Source organism: Mobula hypostoma, chromosome 7 (genome assembly GCF_963921235.1).
Source record: "Mobula hypostoma chromosome 7, sMobHyp1.1, whole genome shotgun sequence".
NCBI lineage: Eukaryota > Metazoa > Chordata > Chondrichthyes > Myliobatiformes > Myliobatidae > Mobula > Mobula hypostoma.
In genome coordinates this window covers 136,000,600-136,027,628 of record NC_086103.1, presented here as the reverse complement: position 1 = coordinate 136,027,628, position 27,029 = coordinate 136,000,600, and the positions used below count along the sequence as shown (strand labels likewise).

At 39.3% G+C, this 27,029-nt stretch overlaps 1 protein-coding gene across 4 annotated transcripts in view; it reads right to left on the bottom strand.

Annotated features, from left to right (window-relative positions):
- dync2h1 (dynein cytoplasmic 2 heavy chain 1) overlaps positions 1-27,029 on the bottom strand; it is a 493,185-nt gene that overhangs the window by 190,235 nt on the left and 275,921 nt on the right. Inside the window, exon 74 of one of the 4 annotated variants that reach the window (XM_063054088.1) lies at positions 23,773-23,807. The exons of the other annotated variants lie outside the window; for them this stretch is intronic. Coding sequence (XP_062910158.1) covers positions 23,790-23,807 — 18 coding nt within the window. The 3' untranslated portion in view covers positions 23,773-23,789. Of the gene's footprint in view, positions 1-23,772; positions 23,808-27,029 lie in introns of those variants that run through there. 4 annotated transcript variants of the gene reach the window in all.

Below are 27,029 nucleotides of genomic sequence, written 5' to 3'. Positions count from 1 at the left end.
GGATTCAGAAACAGTTAATTTTTCAAGCTCTACCATCCACTAAATGGAAACACAAAAGAACACTGTTTTTAACAAAATTTAGCAAGTGAAAGAGCTGAGAACATGAAAGAACAATAGGTGATAGAAAGGAGGCCACGAGTGATTAAATGACAAAAGTGATTCTGCTGTTGTCAAATTAGTTCTTTTGTTCAAAGTTATGCCACATAATTATTTTGAGATTATCAGAAGTATAACTCAAGTAACTGATTAACAGATTGATTCCTCAGCACTTATATGCCTGACATGTGAGAACAATTTCAGCTGGCAGGTTCATGTCATTACATTACAAAGGAGCAAAACACAAGCACCGCAAAGATGATTTCAAAAAGTGAGTGGATGTGCTGTTGGACAGTCCAATACCTAATTTTCAAGATAGCTAAATAAGAATTGAAGTATAAAACTAACTGCAATGTCAGGAAACTTCGCAGCAAATTTAGATCGGAGGTCCACAAAGAGCAAGGAACTGATAATTAGGTAACCTGAAATTTTAAAATTATCAGATCAGAAGGGCAGGCCATATCTGTTGAAAGAGAGTTAAAACTTCAAGTCCAAACCACTTTGTCAGAGCCAGGAAAGAAGAAAAATAGTTAGTTTAGAGATACAAATAAGTGTCAAGGGATAGAAAAGACAAAAGGTATATCTCTGGTAGAGTGAGACCAAATGGTTTTATATGGCAGTTAGAGACAGATTATCCTTTGCCTGTGTTGTATGTTACTAATAACAGGGCTATGGATCATACACAGCAGATAAAGCTGTACCGTGGAAAAATAAATATTGAACCAAAGTTCACAGATGGATGAATGTGATGATGGTGAAGACAATATGAGTGAGGTTGATGTTCTGGAGCATGTTGATATTAAGGGAGAGGAGGTGTTGGAGTTGTTAAAACATTAGGACAAATAAGTCCCCGGAGCCTGACGGAATATTCCCCAGGCTGCTCCACGAGGCGAGGGAAGAGATTGCTGAGCCCCTGGCTAGGATCTTTATGTCCTCATTGTCCACGGGAATGGTACCGGAGGATTGGAGGGAGTCGAATGTTGTCCCCTTGTTCAAAAAAGGTAGTAGGGATAGTCCGGGTAATTATAGACCAGTGAGCCTTACGTCTGTGGTGGGAAAGCTATTGGAAAAGATTCTTACAGATAGGATCTATAGGCATTTAGAGAATCATGGTCTGATCAGGGACAGTCAGCATGGCTTTGTGAAGGGCAGTTCGTGTCTAACAAGCCTGATAGAGTTCTTTGAGGAGGTGACCAGGCATATAGATGAGGGTAGTGCAGTGGATGTGATCTATATGGATTTTAGTAAAGCATTTGACAAGGTTCCACACGGTAAGCTTATTCAAAAAGTTAGAAGGCATGGGATCCAGGGAAGTTTGGCCAGGTGGATTCAGAATTGGCTTGCCTGCAGAAGGCAGAGGGCGGTGGCGGAGGGAATAAATTCAGATTGGAGGATTGTGACTAGTGGTGTCCCACAAGGATCTGTTGTGGGACCTCTACTTTTCGTGATTTTTATTAACGACCTGGATGTGGCGGTAGAAGGGTGGGTTGGCAAGTTTACAGACGACACAAAGGTTGGTGGTGTTGTAGATAGTGTAGAGGATTGTCAAAGATTGCAGAGAGACATTAATAGGATGCAGGAGTGGGCTGAGAAGTGGCAGATGGAGTTCAACCTGGAGAAGTGTGAGGTGGTACACTTTGGAAGGACAAACTCCAAGGCAGAGTACAAAATAAATGGCAGGATACTTGGTAGTGTGGAGGAGCAGAGAGATCTCGGGGTACATGTCCACAGATCCCTGAAAGTTGCCTCACAGGTGGATAGAGTAGTTAAGAAAGCTTATGGGGTGTTAGCTTTCATAAGTCAAGGAATAGAGTTTAAGAGTCGCGACGTAATGATGCAGCTCTATAAAACTCTGGTTAGGCCACACTTGGAGTACCATGTCCAGTTCTGGTCACCTCACTATAGGAAGGATGTGGAAGCATTGGAAAGGGTACAGAGGAGATTTACCAGGATGCTGCCTGGTTCAGAAAGTATGCATTATGATCAGAGATTAAGGGAGCTTGGGCTTTACTCTTTGGAGAGAAGGAGGATGAGAGGAGACATGATAGAGGTGTACAAGATAATAAGAGGAATAGATAGAGTGGATAGCCAGCGCCTCTTCCCCAGGGTACCACTGCTCAATACAAGAGGATATGGCTTTAAGGTAAGGGGTGGGAAGTTCAAGGGGGATATTAGAGGAAGGTTTTTTACTCAGAGAGTGATTGGTGCGTGGAATGCACTGCCTGAGTCAGTGGTGGAGGAAGATATACTAGTGAAGTTTAAGAAATTACTAGACAGGTATAGGAGGAACTTAAGGTGGGGGCTTATATGAGAGGCAGGGTTTGAGGGTCGGCACAACATTGTGGGCCGAAGGGCCTGTACTGTGCTGTACTATTCTATGTTCTGTGTTCTATGATTGGCAGAAACGTCAGTCTGAGACAGATAGAAGGAACGAGTTAACTAAATCTGGAGAATTCAATACTGAATCTGGAAAGCCTCACCGTGCACAGAGGGAAGATGATTTGTTAATCTTGAAGTTTGTATTGGGCCTCATTAAAACAGTATAGAATGAATGCCATACACTGACGGTTCTGAGTGGAAGGGGGTGGAAGAATTCAAGTGGCAGGCAACAGGAAAATCAGGAATGACAAACTACATTTAGAACATAAAATTTAAATTAGTGATAAACATAGACTTCAGCTAAAATGAGATGCTTCATTTAACCTCTGAATTAATTGACGGTAACTCAATGACAGCTTCTAATGCATTGAAAGAAATACACACAAATATTTTAAGATTATCCTAACATGTGCTTTGTACAGAGAAGGAAAAAACCATGCCAGATTACAAGGATTACATCTGCACCAGGTGCACTGAGATGAGGCTCCTGAAGGACCGTGTTAAAGAGCTGGAGATGGAAACTGATGACCTTCGGCTAATTAGGGAAAGTGAGGAGGTGATAGGTACTACCTATAGAGAGGTAGTGGATAGCACCCCTGTGACAGTCCCCCTCAGAAATCGATATATCATTTTGGATACTGTTGAAGAGGCAGACCTGACAGAGGAGGACCACAGTGAACGAGACTCTGGCATTCTGCCCAGTACCGAAATCAAGAAACGGACAAGAGATTCTGCGAGCCGGACAAGGATACCCGGATGGTGTGTTGCCCCCCTGGTGCCAAGGTATGGGATGTCTCAGATCGAGTCCAGAGTATTCTGAGGAGAGAGAGGTACCAATGACATAGACAGAAAAAGAGAGAAGGTCCTGAAGAAAGATTACTGGGAACTAGGAAGAAAATTGAAAAGCCGGACCTCCAGAGTAATTATATCAGGATTGCTGCCTGAGCTGAGCGCTAATGAAGGTAAGAATAGCAGAATTAAGCAGATGAATGTGTGGCTAAGTAACTGGTGCAGGGGGCAGGGCTTCAAATTCTTGAATCATTGGGATCTATTTTGGGGAAAGTATGACTTATACAAAAAAGATGGATTACATCTGAACTCAAAAGGTACTAATATCCTGGCGGGATTGTTTAATATAGCTGTTAGGGAGGGTTTAAACTAAGTTAGCAAGGGGAAGGAAACCAAGGTGTTAGGGTCGAGGAAGAGGAAAATAGAAATAAGTCAAAAATACTGTGCAGCAAAGATGGCAAGAAGGACAGGCCGGTGAATATACAGGATAATTTGCTGCAAAATAGAAATATAGCAAAATCGGCAACAGATACTGATCTAGATGTACTGTACTTAAATGCATGCAGCATTAGAAATAAAGTGGATGACCTTGCTGCACAGCTGCAGATTAAAAGATATGACATTGTGGCCATCACCGAGTCATGGCTAAATGATGGATGTGATTGGGAGCTGAATATCCAAGGATACACAGTGTATAGGAAAGATAGGAAGGTAGGTAAAGGGGGTGGCGTGGCCCTGATGGTAAGTAACGATACCAAATCAATAGAAAGAAGGGACATAGGATCAGAAGAGGTAGAATCCTTATGGGTAGAATTAAGAAATGGCAAGGGTAAAAAGACACTAATAGCAGTTATATACAGGCCTCCAAACAGCACTCGGGATGTGGACTACAAGTTGCAGCTGGAAATAGAAAAAGCGTGTCAGAAAGAAAATGTCAAGATAATTATGGGGGATTTTAATATGAAAGTGGATTGGGAAAGTCAGGAAGGTAATGGATCTCAGGAGAGGGAGTTTGTAGAATGCCTACAGGATGGCTTTTTGGAGCAGCTTGCCCACCAGGGGACCGGCTGTTTTGGATTGGGTGATGTGTAATGAACCTGAGGCGATTACGGAGCTGGAGGTAAAGGAACCCCTCGGAAGGAGTGATCATGATATGATTGAGTTCAGTTTTAAATTTGAAAAGGAGAAGCTGGTATCATGTGTATCGATATTTCAGTGGAACAGGGGAAATTACAATGGTATGAGAGAGGAACTGGCCCAAGTCGATTGGAAAAGTAAGCTAAATGGAGGGACAGCAGAGGAGAATTGGATGAAATTCTGACAAGAAATAAGGAAAATGCAGGAAAAATATATTCCAAGAAAAAAGAAAATCATGAATGGAAAAATGGCACAAATGTGGCTAACGAGAGAGGTTAAGGCAAAAATAAAAGCAAACGAAATGGCGTACAAGGAAGCAAAAAATAGTGGGAAAAATGAGGACTGGAAGACTTTTAAAAACTTACAGAAGGAAACTAAGAAATTCATTAGCAAAGAAAAGATGAATTATGAAAGGAAGTTGGTGATTAACATAAAAAAGGATACTAAGAGTTTTTTTAAATATATGAAGAGTAAAAGAGTGACAAGGGTAGATACGGGACCGATTGAAAATGATGCTGGAGAAATTATAATGGATAACAAAGAGATGGCGGAGGAACTGAATGAGTATTTTGCATCAGTCTTCACAGTGGAAGACATGAGCAATATACCTGATAGCCTGAGGTATCAGGGAATAGAATAAGGTGCAGTCAAGATTACCAGAGAGAAAGTGCTTGGGAAGCTAAGAGGACTAAGAATAGATAAGTCTCCCGGTCCAGATGAGGTGCACCCAAGGGTTCTGAAGGAGGTGGCGTTGGAGATTGTGGAAGCATTGGAAATGATCTTCCAGGAATCAATAGACTCTGGCATGGTTCCGGAGGACTGGAAGGTCGCAAATGTAGTTCCGCTATTTAAGAAAGGAAGGAGGCAGCAAAAAGAAAATTACAGACCTATTAGTCTGACATCGGTAGTTGGAAAGATATTGGAGTCAATCCTCAAGGACGAGGTTATGAAATACCTCAAGGTGCATGACAAGATAGGCCGAAGCCAGCATGGTTTCATGAAGGAAGATCCTGCCTCACCAACCTATTGGAATTTTTTGAGGTAATCTCAAATAAGATTGACAAGGGAGAGGCTGTGGATGTTGTGTATTCGGATTTTCAAAAGGCCTTCGATAAGGTGCCGCATATGAGGCTGCTTAATAAGATGAGAGCCCATGGAATTATAGGAAAGATATTGAAATGGGTGGAGCATTGGCTGATAGGCAGAAAGCAAAGGGTGGGAATAAAGGGATCCTATTCTGATTGGTTGCCGGTTACTAGTGGTGTTCCACAGGGGTTGGTGTTGGGACTGCTTCTTTTTACAATGCATATCGATGGTTTGGATTATGGATTAAATGGTTTTGTGGCTAAGTTTGCGGATGACACCAAGACAGGTGGAGAAGCAGGAAATGTTGAAGAAATGGAAAGGTTTCAGAGAGACTTAGTCAGTTTAGGAGAGTGGGCAAAGAAATGGCAGATGAGATACAACGTTGACAAATGTACGGTTGTACATTTTGGAAGAAGAAATAATCAGGCAGATTATTATTTAGATGGGGAGAAAATTCAAAAATCAGAAGTGCAAAGGAACTTGGGGGTCCTCGTGCAGGATACCCTAAAGGTTAACCACCAAGTTGGATCGGCAGTAAGGAAAGCGAATGCTATGTTGGCATTCATTTCAAGAGGAATAGTGTATAAGAGTAAGGAGGTGTTGATGAGGCTCTATGGGGCATTAGTGAGACCTCATTTGGAATACTGTGTGCAGTTTTGGGCCCCCTATCTTAGAAAGGGTGTACTGATGTTGGAGAGAGTTCAGAGAAGATTTACAAGGATGATTCCTGGAATGCAGGGGCTAACATATGAGGAGCGTTTGTCGGTTCTTGGACTATATTCATTAGAATATAGAAGAATGAGAGGGGATCTCATAGAAACATTTCGAATGTTGAAAGGGTTGGACAGCGTAGATGTGGAAAGGTTGTTTCCCTTGGTGGGTGAGTCCAGGACAAGAGGCCATAGTCATAGTATTAGAGGGTACCCAGTTAAAACAGAGATGAGGAGAAATTTTTTTAGCCAGAGGGTTGTGGATTTGTGGAATTCGTTGCCACATACAGCTGTGGAGGCCCAATCATTGAGGGTGTTTAAGGAGGAGATTGACAGGTATCTAATTAGTCAGGGTGTCAAGGGATATGGGGAAAAAGCCGGAAATTGGAACTAGATGGGTGAATAGTTTAGCTCATGGGGGAGCTGCGGAGCAGACTCGATGGGCCGAATGGCCAACTTCTGCTCCTTTGTCTTGTCTTGTGAATAACAAGCAATAAAAAAGTGAGAATAAATTACATGAGATTGCTAAAGATTTTTATGCAAATTATTTCAAATCACAGTTTTGACTCTAAAATATGCAGAGAAATAAGAGCTTGTTTTCTATATATTAAGTTCAAGTTCAAGTTTAATTATCATTCGACCATACATGAATACAGCCAAACTAAACAGCATTCTCCCAGGACCAAGGTGCAAAGCACAGTACCAGCTGTCATACACAAAGGACACATATAGCACATACAATATAGCAGTAAACACACAGTCTCACTCAAAAGGTATAATATAGTCTAAGTCCCTGAATCCATGGATGGAGTTGGCAAGTGAAAGCTTGCAGCAGACTACAGACGAATGCAACTCAGCTAATCTTCCTCCAAGCAAATACTGGAGAGCAGCACCGATGCCAGCATAGACGCCATGCCAGACATCTCCAGCGTCACCTCTCTTGGGCGGTTGCAATAGGCAACAGCACAGCACAAGGTGTAGTCCGCGCTACAACCAAGGCTTCACAGCTTTCTCATCATCAGTCCTGACAATAAACCAGTGAACTGAACTTGCAGCATTCCACATTACCAATGTCCCACAGGGTCTTCAATCACAAAAAAATGACTAAGAGAAACACTCGCTGTTAGACTGCACACTGCCTTCGTGCACCGACTCTGACGCCCCTCTGTAGCAGGCAGCAACACGGTCCGCCCCAAGTATAGCTCCTCCAGCTCCTCCACCAATGAGTGACTAGTTGATGCGGTGGACCTGCAGTATTTAAAGTTCTTAATGTCCAGTAGTGTCTTGCAATTGTAAAAAAGACATTTAAGAAACCTTTGGTCGGACCCAAAGAGGTCACTGTATCCCAGCACACAACCATCTCACTGGAAACCTATCTTACGGAATAGACTAGTCCTACGTGTAAATCGGGCTGCATATGGCCCACAGGTTAACAACCACTGGTTCAACATCAGTAGCTGAACATGAACTTCAGATCTAAGGATCCAAAAATTTAATTATTTAAATATACTTTACAAGAATTCAGTTTTCAAACAGACTTTCCCTGGAATATAATGAAATATAGACTTTGTGACTAAAATGAGATAGAGCCATCCTGTGCAACAATCCAACATCTAGTAATATGATTCTATACAAGACAGTACAACATAATTTTCAAGACATAAACTTATTTTGTCTGAAAAACAATGTAAAGGTCATCACACTTTAAGTGATATCGTTATGATCAACCATCATCATCATCATCAGGTGCCGTGCCCAGTTTGAGCTTTGACTGCCATGGCCCACAGACTCCTGTTTCGGGTCAAGTGGATCAATTCATTGGTATTCATTTCTAGTTCCCTACCTGCTGTCTCCATCATCATTTGTCTTTGTCTTCCTCTTGCTTTCTTCCCTTCAATCTTTCCCACAATTACCGTGCATTCTAACTCCTCTTTCCTAATCACATGTCCAATGAAGTTACATTGCCTCTTCATGATCTCATAGATTATTTCTCTTTTTCTGTTTGCTCTGTTCGTGACATCCTCATTAGATATTCATTTCGTCCATGATATTCTTTGCATCCTCCTCAAAACCCATATCTCTGCTGCTTCAATTTGTTTCCTCATGTTACTAGATATTGTCCAACATTCTGAGCCATATAACATAACTGGATAAACATAACAATTCAGTACTCTGAGGCGGGTTGTCATACCTAGTTTAGTTGTTATGATCAAGAGCATTTCTATTACAAACTGCGAGTTTCATAACTGCACATGCCACTTTATTCAATACACCTGTAATGCAAATATCTAATCAGCCAATCATGTGCCAGCAACTCAATACATAAAGTCATGAAGACAGGGTCGAGAGTTTCAGTTGTGGAAACTATAGAAAGGGTGCAGAGGAGATTTACAAGGATATTGCCTGGATTGGGGAGCATGCCTTATAAGAATAGGTTGAGGGAACTCAGCCTTTTCTCCTTGGAGTGATAGAGGATGAGAGGTGACCTGATAGAGGTGTACAAGATGATGAGAGGCATTGATCGTGTGGATAGTCAGAGGCTTTTTCCCCAGGGCTGAAATGGCTAACACGAGAGGGAATAGTTTTAAGGTGCTTGGAAGTAGGTACAGAGGAGATGTCAGAGGTAATTTATTTATTTTTATAAGGAAAGGGAGAGTGATGAGTGCGTGGAATGGGCTGCCGGCAACAGTGGTGGAGGCAGACACGATAGGGTCTTTTAAGAGACTCCTGGATAGGTACATGGAACTTAGACAAATAGAGGGCTAGGGGTAACCCTAGGTAATTTCTGAAGTAAGTACATGTTTGGCACAGCATTGTGGGCCAAAGGGCCTGTATTGTGCTCTAGGTTTTCTATGTTTCTATTGTTCAAACCAAACATCAGATTGGGGAAAAAATATGATCTAAGTGACTTTGACTGTGGAATGATTGTTGGTGCCTGAAAGGGTGGTTTCAGTAACTCAGAAACTGCTGATCTTCCAGGATTTTCACACACAATAGTCTCTAGAATTTATAGGAGATACCTAATAAAGTGGTCACAGAGTGTATAATGTTTTTATTCATTATTAACTTAAGCCAGTACAGTTAAATAAAGAGTTAATAATCTGCACAGATTTGCCAATGAATACAAATAAGACCAATATGAATAGTAAGCAAATGCATTCCAGGAATGTTTTCCTATTTAATATGAGATTGTGGCTGACAGTTTAAACCTGTCAGCATGATCCTCTGCACACAATTATCTCTATGAATACTAACATTTAATTGGAGCTTAACTATATGCAGTCAGTGACCAAACCTTTCCTGAAATTTGAAAAAAAAAATCAAATATTCACACATAAACTGGTTATTTTATAATTTTCTTAGTCAATGATTCCATTACACCTCAACTAGTGGCAATATTAAAATTGAAGTATTTAAAAGAAAATTAAAATGACTGAAGAAAATTTATAGTGAAATTGAATACAATATATGAGTGTTTTGAAAAGTGCCTGTTTTTAAAGTAATAAAAATTTCCCATTGTCTACTAAACAAAGCAAACAGTGGTGGAACTAGGAATGATGCTCTGGATAATTTGAGGAACAAGGGGCTAATTTAAATGTGGAATAACCTACAGATTGATATCTGAGCTACATGCAAATTAGTGTAGGAAAAGAATGAATTAGAAAGTTGAATGCATAGCTGAAAGCAGTGTAGGATCCATGGGGTTGATTCACGATGGACTAGTGCAAGTTACCATGACAAGGTGATGCCACAAAACAACAAATTTCACATCCTATGCTCGTGATAATAAATCTAATTGTGATTCCAATTCTCTTGGACTTGTTCCACTTAAAGCAGAATGGAACCAGAATCCTCGTAAATTGATTGATTTTGACAACAATATTAGTTTTCAACTAAGGAAAGCCTCAAGATAGGACAGAAGAAAGAATTCAAGACAGGGTATATTCAGAAGTATGAGACAAGTCAAGGCGGTGGAGAAGATAAACAATTTTGGCACGCACCCTCAGAAATGTAATAAAGCATTGTAACTAAAGTGCTATCAGAGAAAAACTGAAATAAAGCTAAAGATGCAATACATGTCAAGCATTCACAACAAACCAGACAAATTAAATGGATTTAATCTAACAGCCAACATGAGAATATGGTTCGAGAGTCATCAGGGTTGGAAACTAAATATTCCTGTTGCTCAATAACAAATGATGCAACACACCAGATTTTAGATATGGACCCAAATTTTAACAGGGCAAATCACACTATGAAGCATATTAAGGCAAACAAGCAGAAGAATTCAACAAAGTAAAAAGGCTCTAATTTTCTTATAGACTGGGAAAATAAAAGGACAGCAAGTCCTTCTAGAGAAAGAGATTAAAAGGAAAAACTGGTCAGGTAAACAAGAGACAAGGAAAACCATAATGAAAAATTGAAAAAAAATCCGACAGAGTTATTTTGACCTACCTATAGCAATTGGCTTATCTGATATGTTTAATATTGGCATCATTATTAAGGTAACATCTTGCAGAACATAAAGACTCATAGGGCAAACAAAACAGCATTCAGCTCAATTAACCAATTCCATTCAGGTTCTATCAAGAGTATTTTTCTATTCCTATCTTCGACATGTACTATTGTTTTATTTCTACAAAGGTGTTTTAATCTCTGAAATAAATAAATATCAATGGTGCTATCGATATCCAATTGAGTGTCTGATGAAAAGTACCAACTGATCCTGTACCCTTCATAAATCTATTCAAAATGTGCACTATCAATTGGAAGATTTTTGCCAAATGTCTAAACTTCTTCTTGGCTTCTGTGTTTCATATCAGCACCCTTTTTTATCATGTTCGGCACAGTTTTGTGGGCCGAAGGGCCAGTATAGTGCTGTAGGTTTTCTATGTTTTAAAATATTATCATTCTTTAACTTGATGCAGATCCACCAATATGGTTAATTCGGATTTACAAGAATGAGAATAAAATGTAGCATCTGGAGACTATACATTGACAAAATATCAAGCACAATCAGTACCAGTTGAATCCTTTTTCATTCCATTCTATAAGTTCTGGGCCTAGCATTTTTCCATCAGTCATTGACATTAAGGAATAGGAATGAATAATAGCCCACAACTAGTGAACAAAACTGAAGTTTACTAACTCTATCTCATCCAGTCATGAAGGTTGATGTATAAACTACCAGGATGAGGTTCCCTGAATATCTCCATGGAGGAGTAGCAGTAAGCAGAACCTGAGTGCAAATGACAAATTAGGACTACTTGTAACTGTGTTCAGCCAGCAGGTATCTTACTCTTAATGCGGGCTCATCATTACAGCAACTAGCATTCAGTCAGTTCTACTTCACATCATGAAATGCAGAATGCACAGAAAAGAACAAAGGTTCTGGTTATTGATGTACCACACATCAAAATTGCTGCTGAACACAGCAGGCCAGACAGCATCTATAGGAAGAGGTACAGTCGACGTTTCAAGCCCAGACCCTTTGTCAGGACTAACTGAAGGAAGAGCTAGTAAGAGATTTGAAAGTGGACAAGGGAGGGGGAGATCCGAAATGATAGGAGAAGACAGGAAGGGGAGGGATGGAGTGAAGAGCTGGACAGTTGATAGGCAAAAGGGATATGAGAGGATCATGGGACGGGAGGCCTAGGGAGAAAGAAAGGGGGAGGGGGAAGCCCAGAGGATGGGCAAGAAGTATAGTGAGAGGGACAAAGGAAGAAAAAGAAGAGAGAGAAAAAGAATATATATATAGATAATAATAAATAAATAAATAACAGATGGGCCTCCAACCTGATGGCATGAACATTGACTTCTCTAACTTCTGTTAACGCCCCACCTCCCCTCGTACCCCAACCGTTATTTATTATTATATATATTCTTTTTCTCTCTCTCCTTTTTCTCCCTCTGTCCCTCTCACTATACCCTTTGCCCATCCTCTGGGCCTCCCCCCTCTCCTTTCTTTCTCCCTAGGCCTCCCGTCCCATGATCCTCTCACATCCCTTTTGCCAATCAACTGTCCAGCTCTTGTCTCCATCCCTCCCCCTCTTGTCTTCTCCTATCATTTTGGATCTCCCCCTCCCCCTCCCACTTTCAAATCTCTTACTAGCTCTTCTTTCAGTTAGTCCTGACGAAGGGTCCCGGCCCGAAACGTCGACTGTACCTCTTACTAGAGATGCTGTCTGGCCTGCTGCCTTCACCAGCAACTTTTATGTGTGTTGCTTGAAATTCCAGCATCTGCAGATTTCTCCACGTTTGGTTATTGATGTTCTGGCTATTGTGTCACCCTTGAATTCAAAAAAAATAACCAAAGCTGTAGCCACGATGTTTCAGTACCGCAATGACACCGGTCCACCTGAAAAATTATTCCAATAGAGCTGACCCACAAAAAAATGTAATAACCACTTCATGGCTCTAGTACTGGAAGAAACAACTTAGCAACATTAGTTTACTAATAATCGACTCACTGATGCTCAGTTTCCGTTCTGCAAGAACCACTTGGCTCTAGACCACACCATAGCCTTGGTGTGAAGATGAATAAAAGAAACACATTCCAATGGGAAAGTAAGCACAACTTGAACACAAGAGTTTTGGCAGATACTGGAAATCCAGAGCAAGACACACAAATTGCAGGAGGATTTCAGCTGCTCAGGCAGCATCTATGGAAATGAATAAACACCTGATATTTCGAGCCAAGACCTTTCATCAAGACTGGAAAACAAGGGGAAGATGGCAGAATAAAAAGTTGGGGGAACAAGCTAGAAGGTGATAGATGAAGTAAGGTGAACGATGTAGCCAGGTAGACGGGAAAGGTAAAGGAATGGAAAAGAAGGAGAGATGATAGGCAGGTGAGGAGAAGAGGTAAGAGGCCAGAGAGAAGAATAGATGAAGAGGGAGAGGATAAGGAAAAAAAAAATGCCTAAAATACAGAGGCAGTTACTTCCTAGACTCATTCCTCAAATAAGTGACAATAGTTGAAGTGGGTGAAACAAGTTATCACATACAGGACAACACACACAAAAGCTGGAGAAACTCAGCAGGTCAGGCAGCATCTATAGAGAGGAATAAAAAGCCAGTGTTTCAGGCCAAGACTCTTCATCGTGACTGCGCTACAGTGGATTTTGTTGTCTTCTTTCTTGTAAAAAATCCTTACAATTTATGTTTAATTTATGTTTTTTTGTGATGCTGTGATGCTATATGCCCGTGATACTGCTGTAATTTAGTTTTTCACTCCAGCTGTACACACTGTAGTCATGCATATGACAGATTTGATTTTGACTTTATTTTACTTTTTAATGCTGGATCATAGTCATTCCTGTGGGGGTGGTTTTACTGTAAGGCCTACAATATTTCTAAAAGAAAAACATCACTGCTGCCATCTCAAAAGCAAATAAGGATCAAGTGTTGGGCATGTCAGTGCTGGCCATGTTCTTTGCATGAAAAAGTAGCTTTTAATGATGACCTTTTCCATGATGAGTTATGAAGTTCCCTTTCAAAATTTGAAAGAAAGTATGAACTGTAACCAACACTAGCAGCTTTATAGATGATAAAATTATAAACCAGATATAAAATTTCAATCCTGATGAAAGCCACATTCACTGCACCTTCCAAGTTTTTAATTTGCTACTGCAGCAGTGATTGAAATAATAGTCTATGCAAAATATTAGGTATCAATGATATTCAAGTAATTGGCATCATCTCTTCTCAATTCAGTTGCTCATCATGAATTTATAATAAAAAAAATTACAAATGAACTAAAAATACCAATTATGATTTAAATAAAATTTCACCAATTAAATGAAAAGATAATTGAAAGGAGAACTTTAATTTATGTAATATCTTTCATGCTGTCAGGACCACCCAAAGGATTTTATAGGGGATCTTGCATTTTTTAAAATGTAGCGATTGTAATAATGGAAAAAGTAGTATCTTGCTTTAATAGAACAATGTCTCACAGGTGCCAATGAAGCCATTCACCAAATCTTCTTTTAGAGCAATTATATGATAAATATTCTCAACTCTTCTACAAAGAATACATCTATCTTTCACATTCACCAGACCAGGTAGAAATTGAGCAAACAACAAACCACTGGAGGAGCTAAGCAATGAGCCAGCATCTGTGCAGGGAAATTAACAGTTCATAGTTGGGTCAAAACCCTTCATCTAGACTGATACGTCATTTGGATATCCTATCCTGATCTCCCAATGAGGAAGTCAAGGAACAAGTTGCAAAGGGAGGTAAAGAGGCCCAAGTTTTGTAACTTGTTGAGTAGTACCGAGGGTACGATTGTTTTAAATGCTGAGCTGTAGTCAATAAACAGCAGACTGACAGAGGTATTGCTATTGTCTAAGTGATCCAAGGTCAAGTGGAGAGCCAGTGAGATTGAATCCACTGTAGACCTATTGTGGCAATAGGCAAATTTTTGCTGGTCCAGGTCCTTGCTTAGGCAGGAGTTGATTCTGGCCATGACTAACCTCTCAAAGCACTTCCTCATAGTAGGTGTGCGTGCAACTGGGTGACAGTCATTGCAACAGAACACCCTGCTCTTCTTGGTCGCTGGTATGATTGTTGCCCTTTTGAAGTAGGAGGGAAACTCCAACTTCAGTAGTGAGAGATTGACAACGTCCTTGAACACTCCTGCCAATTGGTTTGCACAGATTTTCAGAGCCCTACCAAGTATACCATCAGGTCCTGATGGCTTGAAAAAACAGGATGGTGCCAGTGACCAAAGTGACCAGTGGCAACGTCCTGCAGACAGTCCACAGAACTACTTCTTTTTCTTCTTTTAAGTACGCTTCTCCTGCTGTAGTTTACATTTTGGTGTGTTTTTGGGCCAACTGAGCGATCTGGTACTTTTGCTGTCTCTGATGGAATTCAGCGAGGTTGAGAGCAAAGTGTGCAGCCTAAAGGCAGAGCATGAACCCATGATCAGGTCCAATACTCCTCACCAATTGAAAAAGATTGAAATCAATGAGAACGAGAGCAGAAGGCAGACAGGTGATCTAAGCTGTCAGCCTGTGTTTGACTGGTCTCCCTCTCGCTTATTGCTGCTGGAGGAAGGTTCAGGAACCTTCCTCATGCGGTAAGGTTTGACTGGTGTGGCTCGTGGCTGTGGACTCATTTTGGAGGACTCTGCAGTTCACGTTACATGTGTTAATGCTTTCTGGTTACTCCTTCTTTTGCTATTTTTGCATAATTTGATTGGGGCACTTCGGCATAGTCTGGAGTCAACAAAAGACACAGCACTAAATTTAACTGAACTGAACTAAATTGAGAACTCCTAGACAAGTTTTGAGGATTCTGCGATTTGATGTTTAATATTCTGGGTATTATTCATTCGCTTTTTGCCGTATAAGCAATTAGTTCTCTTTTTTTTCCACAATTTGGGTGTTTGATGTTTTCTTTCAACAGGTCCCATGGTGTTCCTTTGCTTCGTGGCTGCCTGCAGGAGGATGACTCTCAGCATTGTATACTGTTTACATACTTTGATAATAAATGTATTCAATCTTTGAAAGATGTCCTCCGAGACACATCCCACAAGGTCAACCAGATGATTCGCACAGTTGTAGTTTTATTCTTCCTTCCAAAGAATGTACGAGAGGCATTGAGCTCATCTGAGAGTGAAGCACACAGCCATTCACGATGCTAGGTTTTGCCTTGTTGGAAGAAATGGCTTACAATCCCTGCCAAAGCTGGCATGCACCGATTTCCATCTCTAACTTCTATCAGAATTGTTTTCTTTGCCCTTAAGGTTATACCTGGACTTCTTGTATAGTTCTGGACCACCAGCCTTGAATTTGACAGATCTAGTCCTCAGCAGACTATAAATCTCCTGGTTCATTCATGGCTTTTGGTTTGAGTATGCCTGGTACGTTCTCAAAGGCACACTCTCATTCAGACAGACCTTGATGAAGGCAGTAACAACCATGGTATATTCAGTCAGATTTGAAGGTGAAACCCTGAATGTTGTCCAGTCCATCAACTCAAAGCAATCCTGTAAGTGCTCCTCCGCCTCCCTTGATACCTTCTTGACCTTGATGTGTATTTAATATTTCAGTAATATTTGAGTAAAGACCCCACACTATCTCAGCTCTACATGGCAACTCAAAATGGCTGGAATGTGCAGTAGAAATTCCAGTTCCCTCATCATTACCACAAAGCAATAAACTTCACGACATATGCCAGTGATAATAACCCTATTTCAGATTCTGATTCTGACAGCTGTTTAGAGACTTCTTCAAGCTGGCCTGATTGAAATCCCCCACATTGATGGGGAAGGCATCAGGGTGTTCAGCTCCGCCAGTGCCTGCCTGACATTGACCAGAGGTGGAATATACACTGATACCAGTATGACAGCAGAAATCAAACTCAGCAGATAACATGGATGACACTTGACTACGAGGCATTCCAGGTCAGGTGAGCAGGATTGAGACAGAACCATGCATCATAATGTATTAATCATGAAGCATATTTCATCTCTCCTACCTTTAAAAGACTCAGATGTCTTGCCTTTGCATTGGATGGTGAAGACTTTGGGCTGCAGCACAGCACTTAAAATGGTGGGGGTAAGCCATGTTTCTGTGAAGCAAAGGACACAGCAGTCCCTGATACACTTCTGGGACTGAAATTTTGCTTTGAGATCTTCAATTTCGTTTTCCAGAGACTGTACATTCACCAGCAGGATTGTCGGGAGTAGGGATCCAAGAGCTCTGCGTTTCAATCGTACCTGCAACCCAGCACGCCTTCCTTACTTCCCTTTTCTTAAAGGGGTACTGCACTCATGACCCAAGACTGCAGACCAGAGTTCACCGATTTTCAGGATCGATTGATTTTTTAATCAACTTAAAACAATGTTACCTATTGAAGTACCCATGGGTGTGACAGTGGATTTCAGCTGTAGCAGTCCTAAACAGGAATATTTGATAATTCCCATTGGAACTGCATGCAAAGAGTTGCCATGAGAAATTAATGAAATGTATTAACTTAAGACTTCACCCATCTCCTGTGACAGTCCACACTGTTCATTAAGGGATCTATGCTCACCCTCGTTACCCTATTGTTCTTATGTACATACTGAATAATCATCATATATCACATCAACAACACATACAAAATACTGGAGAAACTCAGTTCCTCCAGCATTTTGTGTGTGTTGCTTAGATTTCCAGTATCTGCATATCTCCTCATCATATATCAAATAGTCAACATGACAAAATCCTCCATTATTAAAAGAGGATAATGGAGCTTATTAATGAAGGTAAGAAAATAAACAAAATGATAGGAGGGTTGACAAGAATGAATTAAAAGCTGAGAGAGAGGGAAAGAATGAGGGAGAAAGAGGGAGAGGGAGGAAGGGAGAGACGGAGGAGGGATGAGGGGGAGAGGGGGATGGGGGAGGGGGAGAGGGGGATGGGGGAAGGGGAGGGAGAGGGATAGAAGGGAAAGGGTCTGGGAAATAGAGAGGGGGAAAGGCAAGGCACAGGGGAAGGAAGGCAGAGTGGAAGAGATGGGATGACAAGGGGAGAAGGCAAGGGAAGAGGGAGAAGAGGAGGTTGAAGGTGAGGGTGTGAGGGGTAGGGGAGGGGAGGGTGAGGGTGAGGGTGAGGGCGATTGGCTACTGTGACAGAAGGAAGACCCTGGGGAGTATTTGGTTTTAGAGCAGGAAAGCATGCAAAAGCAGCTGAGGCAGATAGACAGATGGCCTAATGCCAAGTGACAACTGAAAGTCTCTAAATATCTTGCATCCATTGTTAAAAGCGAGAATAGAGGAACCACATGCATTTGGGAGTAGAGAAGTGTTCAGCATTGTTGTTCAGGTCATTTCAAGAATTTTTAACTGTTTGATAAAGTCAGTAAGCTCTGATAGAGTGCTTACGAACATACACAAGCTCCCCTTTTTAAAAATCTCAGAAAGTCATTCTTCATTAATAATGCTGTTAAATTTCGTCACTTAGGTTTCCTCCACTATTTGCAATAAATTTCTCAACAATCCTATGTACAATAGTTAATCAGGGCAAGTAAAAATGTGTCCAGAAATTAAGAACACAATACATGCTTGTATTGCATAGCAAACTCAATTATACCACAATCTATGGATGAGGCTGTCCTTAAAGAAAAAAACATAATATATATTATAAGGTAAGAAAATAAACATTTCAATTAGCCTATTTTAAGTTTATTGTTATAGATATTATCTTTGCTGAGAAAAAATGCAGTAAATCAGGAGCTGTACAACTTATTTTACACATGAATACAGTAAAAGATTTATAGAACTTTATGTGAATATCACTTGATTGATGAATTGATGAATAGATAATTCTATATAAGCTGGAGGGAGAGTACGTCAAAATGAAGCATTAAGTTGAGGGCATACATAGTCAGCCACTGGATTCGTTCATGGTCAGCTGGGATTGTTAAATTATAAAATCGACTTCAGAATTCCTATTTCTCTGCTTGACCATTTTGTAAAATGCTGAAGTACTCATCAGCCAATCGAAACATATATAAAATCCATTTCAGTTGTTGATGGCCAGTCATATTAATAATAATTCTTAATGTGACAGGTTTTTGTTGCTATCAAGATATAATCGATACCAGTTATAAGCATGCCATCAAAAATTATCTTCATACCAAATAACACAAAATTGCAGATTACTAAAACATGTAAAACTGAACGGGAAAATAAATCAGAATTGATAGAATGTGCTCGGCAATCTTGGTTAAAATCTGTAAAATATACACCACATCATGAACTGCCTTTTAGGAAGTAGTTGTACCCTTCAGCCAGAATATTTCATGTAATCTGCTTAAAGTATATTCATCACTTCCAATAAAATTTAAACTAGCAACATTCTTCAAAAGGTTACATTCTTCAAAAGTATAATAAAACAAAAGTTTATTGCCCTATGACATATCTATGCAAGTGCTATTATGCTCCAGACAACCCTTTTTTATAAATAAATGATTAGAATAGCACAAATCTCACACTCACTGTAAGTTATAACAAAATGCACTAAAATTTTAATTATGATTAAATTATGATCCTTTATGAAAACAGGTTTTAGCTTGTGTATACAAATGATTCATGTCATCTAAATGTTTTTTGTGCAGCTAAATACACCACTTTTGACTTGAGTGGATAAATAAACAATCAACAGAACAATCCATTATATAGATCATTTTTAACTTGACACTAGGGAAGAGGGGAGTAATGCAATGAAGAAGTATAGCACTCCACAAATGTGAAATATAAAAGTAAGTTCTTTTTGAAAGCTATTTCCAATAATACTACAGATTAAATGATGACTTCCAGGCAAACCTGTTTCTTACCCTTAGTGTTGAATGTATACTAAATGGTGATTGTAGGATATTATTGTACCAGAACATAAAGCTAAAGTTTACAAGTCACTGCCCTAAGGCTTCTGTGGAACACAATTCACATTTATACTTTGAAGCACTTTTACTGGCATTTTTTCTTGCACTTTAAAGGATTATTTTTTCTTTCTTTCTTTTTAAATCTTTTTATTGAATAAGTATACAAAAAGGTAAGCCATATAGACACTAATACACTGTTAGAATATAATAAAATTACAGAAGATATTAATACAAAAAAAAATACTACAAACAATGTAATTTAAACATAACATACCAAGGTAACATAATAGTATACTAATTTATATATATATATCAATAGAGAAAAGGAAACCCCCCCCCCAAAAAAAACCCACCGTGCAACTAACTAAAAGCAAAGCAATGGGCTAACTTGAAACCAAACAGAGTTAAAAAACTTAAAATCACGTCCTCAATCCCGACCTCCATTAAAAACAGTAAAAAAAAACAAGAAGGGTATATATTACATTAAATGAAAATATTGAATAAAAGATCTCCAAGTCTGTTCAAATTTAAATGAGGAGTCATAAAGATTGCTTCTTATTTTCTCCAAATTCAAGCATAATATCGTCTGAGAAAACCAAAAAAAGGTAGTTGGAGCATTAAGCTCTTTCCAATGTTGTAAGATACATCTTTTTGCCATTAAAGTAAGAAATGCAATCATTCTACGGGCTGAAGGGGGAAGATTACTGGAAATTTTAGGTAGTCCAAAGATAGCAGTAATAGGGTGAGGAGAGATATCTATATTCAATACCTTGGAGGTAATATTAAAAATGTCTCTCCAAAAAGTTTCCAGAGTAGGGCAAGACCAAAACATATGAGTTAAAGAGGCTATCTGCCCCGGACATCTATCACAAAAAGGATTAATATGAGAATAAAAGCGCGCTTACTTATCTTTGGACATATGTGCTCTATGAACAACTTTAAATTGAATTAGGGAATGTTTAGCACAGATAGAGGAAGTATTGACTAATTGTAAAATCTGCCCCCAATCATCCACGGAAATGATAAACCCCAATTCCTGTTCCCAATCTACCCTAATCTTATCAAATGAAGCTTTCCTAAGTTTCATAATAATATTATAAATCATAGCCGATGCACCTTTCTGACATGGATTTAAGGTTAATTATAGTATCTAAAATGTATGTAGGAGGAAGCATTGGAAAGGAAGAAAGTATAGTACTTAGGAAATTTCTAACTTGTAGATATCTAAAAAAATGTATTCTTGATAAGTTATATTTATTAGATAATTGTTCAAAAGACATAAGGGAACCATCTAAAAATAAATCCAAAAACCGTGAAATACCCTTAGTCTTCCAAATTTGAAAAGCACGATCCGTAAAAGAGGGAGGAAAAAATATGTTACCTAAAATAGGAATCGCTAACCCAAATTGATTAAGATCAAAAAATTTTCTGAATTGAAACCAAATATGTAAGGTATATTTAACTATCGGGTTAGACACCTGTTTAAGGCGTTTCAAATCAAAAGGAAGAGAGGAACCTAAAATAGAGCCAAGTGCATAACCCTGAACAGATTGTAATTCCAATGCTACCCATTTAGGAATGGATAGTATATCCTGGTCAAATAACCAGAATTTCATATGTCGAATATTAATTGCCCAATAATAAAATCTAAATTTAGGTAATGCTAAGCCTCCATCTCTCTTAGCTTTCTGTAAATGTATTTTACCCAGTCTCGGGTTTTTATTCTGCCAAACAAATGAAGAAATTTTAGAGTCGACTTTGTCAAAAAAAGATTTTGGAACAAAGATTGGTAATGCCTGAAATATATATAAAAATTTTGGCAAAAAAAAATCTTAACTGCATTAATACGACCAATCAAGGTTAAATATAAAGGAAACCATTTAGATGAAAGTTGAATAATATGGTCTATTAATGGTAAAAAGTTAGTCTTAAATAAATCTTTGTATTTACAAGTAATTTTAATCCCAAGATATGAAAAATAATTATTAATCAATTTAAATGGAAATTTATAATATAAGGGAAGTTGTTTATTAATCGGAAAGAGTTCACTCTTACTAAGATTTAATTTATAACCTGAAAAAAGACCAAATTGTGCTAATAGCTCTAAAACAGCAGGGATGGATTTTTGGGGATTAGAAATATATAAAAGTAAATCATCAGCATGGAGTGATATTTTATGGGACTTTAAGCCCCGAGTTATCCCAGTAATATTTGGAGATTCTCGAATGGCAATTGCAAGAGGTTCTAATGCAATATCAAATAATAAGGGACTAAGAGGACAACCTTGTCGAGTACCTCGAAAAAGAGGGAAAAAAGGTGAACTTAAAGAGTTAGTACGGACCGAGGCCACAGGAGAATGATATAACAGTTTAATCCAGGATATAAATTGCGAGCTAAAATTAAACATTTCAAGCACCTTAAATAAATAAGGCCATTCTACTCTATCAAAAGCTTTCTCAGCATCTAAAGAGATAACACACTCAGGAACATTTTGTGAGGGAGTACAAACAATATTTAACAGTGTGCGAATATTATAAAAAGAGTAACGACCTTTAATAAAACCCGTTTGGTCTTCCGAAATAATAGAAGGAAGTACTTTTTCTAATCTATTTGCTAATAACTTAGAAAAAACTTTAGAATCAACATTTAATAAAGATATTGGTCTATAAGATGCACATTGAGCAGGATCTTTATCCTTCTTTAATATTAGAGAAATTGATGCTCTATTGAAAGATTCAGGAAGTTTACCAAGTTTTAATGAAGCCTCAAAAACCCTACAGAACCAAGGGATTAATGAAGGAGCAAAACATTTATAAAATTCTACGGTAAACCCATCAGGGCCAGGAGCTTTCCCCAAATTCATAGAGAAAATAACATTCTTAATCTCATCCGTGGTAATGGGAGTATCTAACATAGAAGACATATCCTGTGAAATCTCAGGGAAGTCTAAATTATCTAAAAAATCATTCATATATTTAGAATCTCGAGGAGACTCTGATTGATATAAGGAAGAGTAAAAATCACAGAAGGTTTGATTAATCCCCACATGATCAAGTATCAGTCGATCATTTTGGTTATAAATCTGATTAATTTGAGATTTAGCATAATTAGACTTCAGTTGATTAGCCAACAGTTTGCCAATTTTGTCACTGTGTACATAAAATTCACTTCTTGTTTTCTTTAATTGGTTTACAATTGAGGACGAGAGTAATAAACTGTGTTCCATTTGAAGTTCAGTTCTTTGTTTATATAACTCCTCAGAAGGAGCTATAACATATTTCTTATCAATTTCCTTAATCTTGTCCACAATTACCAACTCCTCCTGCTTCAGCTTCTTCCTCAAAGCAGCAGAATACGAGATAATCTGACCACGAATATAAGCTTTAAAAGTGTCCCAAAGAATGTTGACAGAAATATCCTCTGTATAGTTAATTGTAAAAAAAAGATCAATCTGTTCATTCATAAAGTTAACAAAGTCCGAGTCCTGAAGCAACAGCGAATTAAAACGCCATTGTCTATTATTTTGTATATTGGCCAGAATTTTAATAGAAAGCTTAAGTGGAGCATGATCCGAAATGGTTATAGAGTCATAATCACATTTAATCACTGAGGAAATAAGATGAGAATCAATAAAGAAATAATCAATTCTTGAATAGGAATGGTGAACATGTGAAAAAAAAGAAAAATCTTTTTCCTGAGGATACAAAATACGCCAAATGTCCGTCAACCCAGAATCAGAAAGGAATGAATTAATCAAAGTTGCAGATTTATTAGGTAAGGTCCGTAGAGGAGCCGAACGGTCCAAAGCTGGAGACAAACAGGTATTAAGATCTCCGCCCCAGATCAATGAAAACTCATTCAAATTCGGGAACTGATTAAATAATGATTTATAAAATTCCGGACAGTCCATATTAGGAGCATAAACATTAACCAAAACTACCTTTTTATTATCACTGGCATGTGTCATGAAATTTGTTAACTTAGCAGCAGCAGTTCAATGCAATACATGATGACATAGAAAGAAAAAAATAAGTAAATCAATAACAGTTAGTATAAATATGTACACTTAGTATACATCTACACTAAGTAGATTAAAAATAGTGCAAAACAAATAATATAAAAAAGTAAGGTAGCATTCATGGGTTTAATCACAAAGAAGAGAAAATCTGCAGATGCTACAAATCCAAGCAACACACACAAAATGCTGGAGGAACTCAGCAGCCAGGCAGTATCTGTGGAAAACAGTACAGTCAATGTTTCAGGCTGAGACCCTTCATCAGGACTCCTTCTAAAAGGGGAGAAATGTGTCAAAAATGGACTAAGTGAATTTAACGGGAAGTTTTGTAGTTGGAGGCTAAATTAATGAAATTGACAAGCTAAGGATGGGTGTATGAAGTAGCACCAATGCAGTCGTCAATGTAGCAAGGAAGAGTTGGGAAGTATTACCGAGGAAAGCTTGGAACATGGACTGTTCTACATAGCCAAAGAGGCAGGTATATTTGTGGTCCTTGCGGGTACCCATGGCTACCCCTCGAGTCTGGAGAAAGTGGAAGGAGCTGAAGGAAAAATTGCTGAGGGTGAGGACCATTTCTTCTAGGTGGAGGAGAGTGGTGATGGAAGGGAACTGCTTGGTCCTTTTATTGAGTGGAAAAATGTTGCATTGAACAAAATGGAAAACAATCAGAGAGATCTCAAGCTTGCAGAGGTTGATCCAAAACAAAACAAAACACACCATTATTCACTACTACTACTACTCAGGCCCCCTAGGCCTGAGTCGATGTAGTAGTAGTAGTGGTATTAATCAGATGTACCTAGAAATTTGGTATCAAAGCTTGATTTTGTCTGTGTTTCATAGATAAATATAGAACATGATCCCCACTTTGGAGCATGTGATATTATTTCACGTGCAATGGAGCATGTGGGACTTGGAGTTAATTTGGATCACATGCTCCTTGTGATTTCCATCAACAGCACTCTATGGTCTTAAAGCTACAGCAGAAACCTCCATCCCCTCACAGCATCTCCTGAACCTTTCAGTCTGCTTATCCCATATTGTCAGTCTCCTAGCTATTACCCAATGCTATGCTCTACCATCCATTCCCCACCATCCCCCACCATCCCCACAATATAAATTATTGTCCAAGCACCCGATCTAACCCATTCCTAACCATAATGCTGTCCTGTTTCCCAATTCCTTCCCTCCCAATGTGGACTATCCTGCTTCCCATTCTTCCTTACCTCATCTGACAAAATTCTATACTGCGTAAAACCCAGGTGTAGTGCCAATCTCAAAGTAAAGTTCAAAGTAAAATTTATTGTCAGAGTGCATCTCTGAGATTCATTTTCTTTGAATTTCATTTTGTTGACCTTCATTAGTTGTGTTCAAGTGCTGAAAGGTAATGATACAGATTTATAAAAGCCTGGTTAGACCACAATTAAGAGTACTGTGTTCAATTCTGGTTGCCGTATTATAGGAAGAATGTGGATACAAGCTTTAGAGAGAGTACAGAGGACACTGAGGGAGGCAGAAGAGATGAGGGTGTGGCACTGCTGGTCAGAAATAGTGTCACGGCTGCAGAAAAGGAGGAAGTCATGGATGGATTGTTTACTGAGTCTCTGGGGGTGGAAGTCAGAAACAGGAAGGGATCAATTACTCTACTGGGTGTTTTTTTTTATAGACCATGCAATAGTAATAGGGACGTCGAGGAGCAGATAGGGAAACAGATTCTGGAACAGTGCAATAATAACAGGGAGATGGGAGATTTTATTTTCCCCAATATTGATTGGCATCTCCATACAGCAAAGGGTTTAGATGAGGTGGAGTTTGTTAGGTATGTTCAAGAAGGTTTTCTGACACAATATGTAGATAAGCCTACAAGAGGAGAGGCTGTACTTGATCTGGTATTGGGAAATGAACCTGATCAGGTGTCAGGTCTCTCAGTGGGAGAGCATTTTGGAGATAGTGACCACATCCACTACATAATGTACTGGGTGGGCACAGAAGTACATTCAGCCAGAGACTCATTCCACCGAGATTTACAACTCCTCCCTTGGAGGGTCAGACACCCTGAGCCAATAGGCTGGTCCTGGACTTATTTCATAACTTACTGGCATAATTTATATATTACTATTTAACTATTTATGGTTCTATTACTACTTATTATTTATGGAGCAACTGTAACGAAAATCAATTTCCCCCAGGATTAATAAAGTATGACTATGACTATGGATACTTAATGAATGCTTTGCTTCAGTATTCACTATGGAAAAGGGATGACTTACAGCGGACTGAAAAGCTTGAGCACGTAGATATTAAGAAAGAGGATGTGCTGGAGCTTTTGGAAAGCATCAAGTTGGATAAGTCAGTGGGACCAGATGTGATATACCCCAGGCTACTGTAGGAGCTGAGGGAGGAGATTGCTGAGCCTCTGGCAATGATGTTGGCATCATCAATGGGGACGGGAGTAGTTCTGGAGGATTGGAGGCTTGCAGATGTTGATCCCTTATTCAAGAAAGGGAGTAGAGAGAGCCCAGGAAATTATAGACCAGTGAGTCTTACTTCAGTGGTTGGTAAGTTGATGGAGAAGATTCTGAGAGGCAGGATTTATGAACATTTGGAGAGACATAACATGATTGGGAAAAGTCAGCATGGCTTTGTGAAAGGCAGGTTGTGCTTTACGAGCCTGAGTGAATTTTTTGAGGATGTGACTAAACACATTGATGAAGGTAGAGCAGTAGATGTAGTGTATATGGATTTCAGCAAGGCATTTGATAAGGTACCCCATGCAAGGCTTATTGAGAAAGTAAAGAGGCATGGGATCCAAGGGGACCTTGCTTTATGGATCCAGAATTGGCTTGCCTACAGAAGGCAAAGAGTGGTTGTAGGCAGGTCATATTCTGCATGGTCGGTCACCAGTGGTGTGCCTCCAGAATCTGTCCTGGGACCCCTACTCTTTGTGATTTTTATAAATGACCTGGATAAGGAAGTGGAGGGATGGGTTAGTAAATTTGCTGATGACACAAAGGTTGGAGGTGTTGTGGATAGTGTGGAGGGCTGTCAGAGGTTACAGTGGGACATCGACAAGATGCAAAACTAGGCTGAGAAGTGACAGATGGAGTTCAACCCCGGTAAGTATGAGGTAGTTCATTTTGGTAGGTCAAATATGATGGCAGAATATAGTATTAATTCTAAGACTTTTGGCAGTGTGGAGGATCAGAGGGTGCAAGTCCATAGGACACTCAAAGCTGCTGCACAGGATGACTGTGTGGTAAAGGTATATGGTGCGTTGGCCTTCATCAAACGTGGGATTGAGTTCAAGAGCTGAGAGGTAATGTTACAGCTACATAGGACCCTGGTCAGACCCCAATTGGCATACTATGCTCCGTTCTGGTCACCTCACTACAGGAAGAATGTAGTAATTATAGAAAGGGTGCAGAGGAGATTTACAAGGATG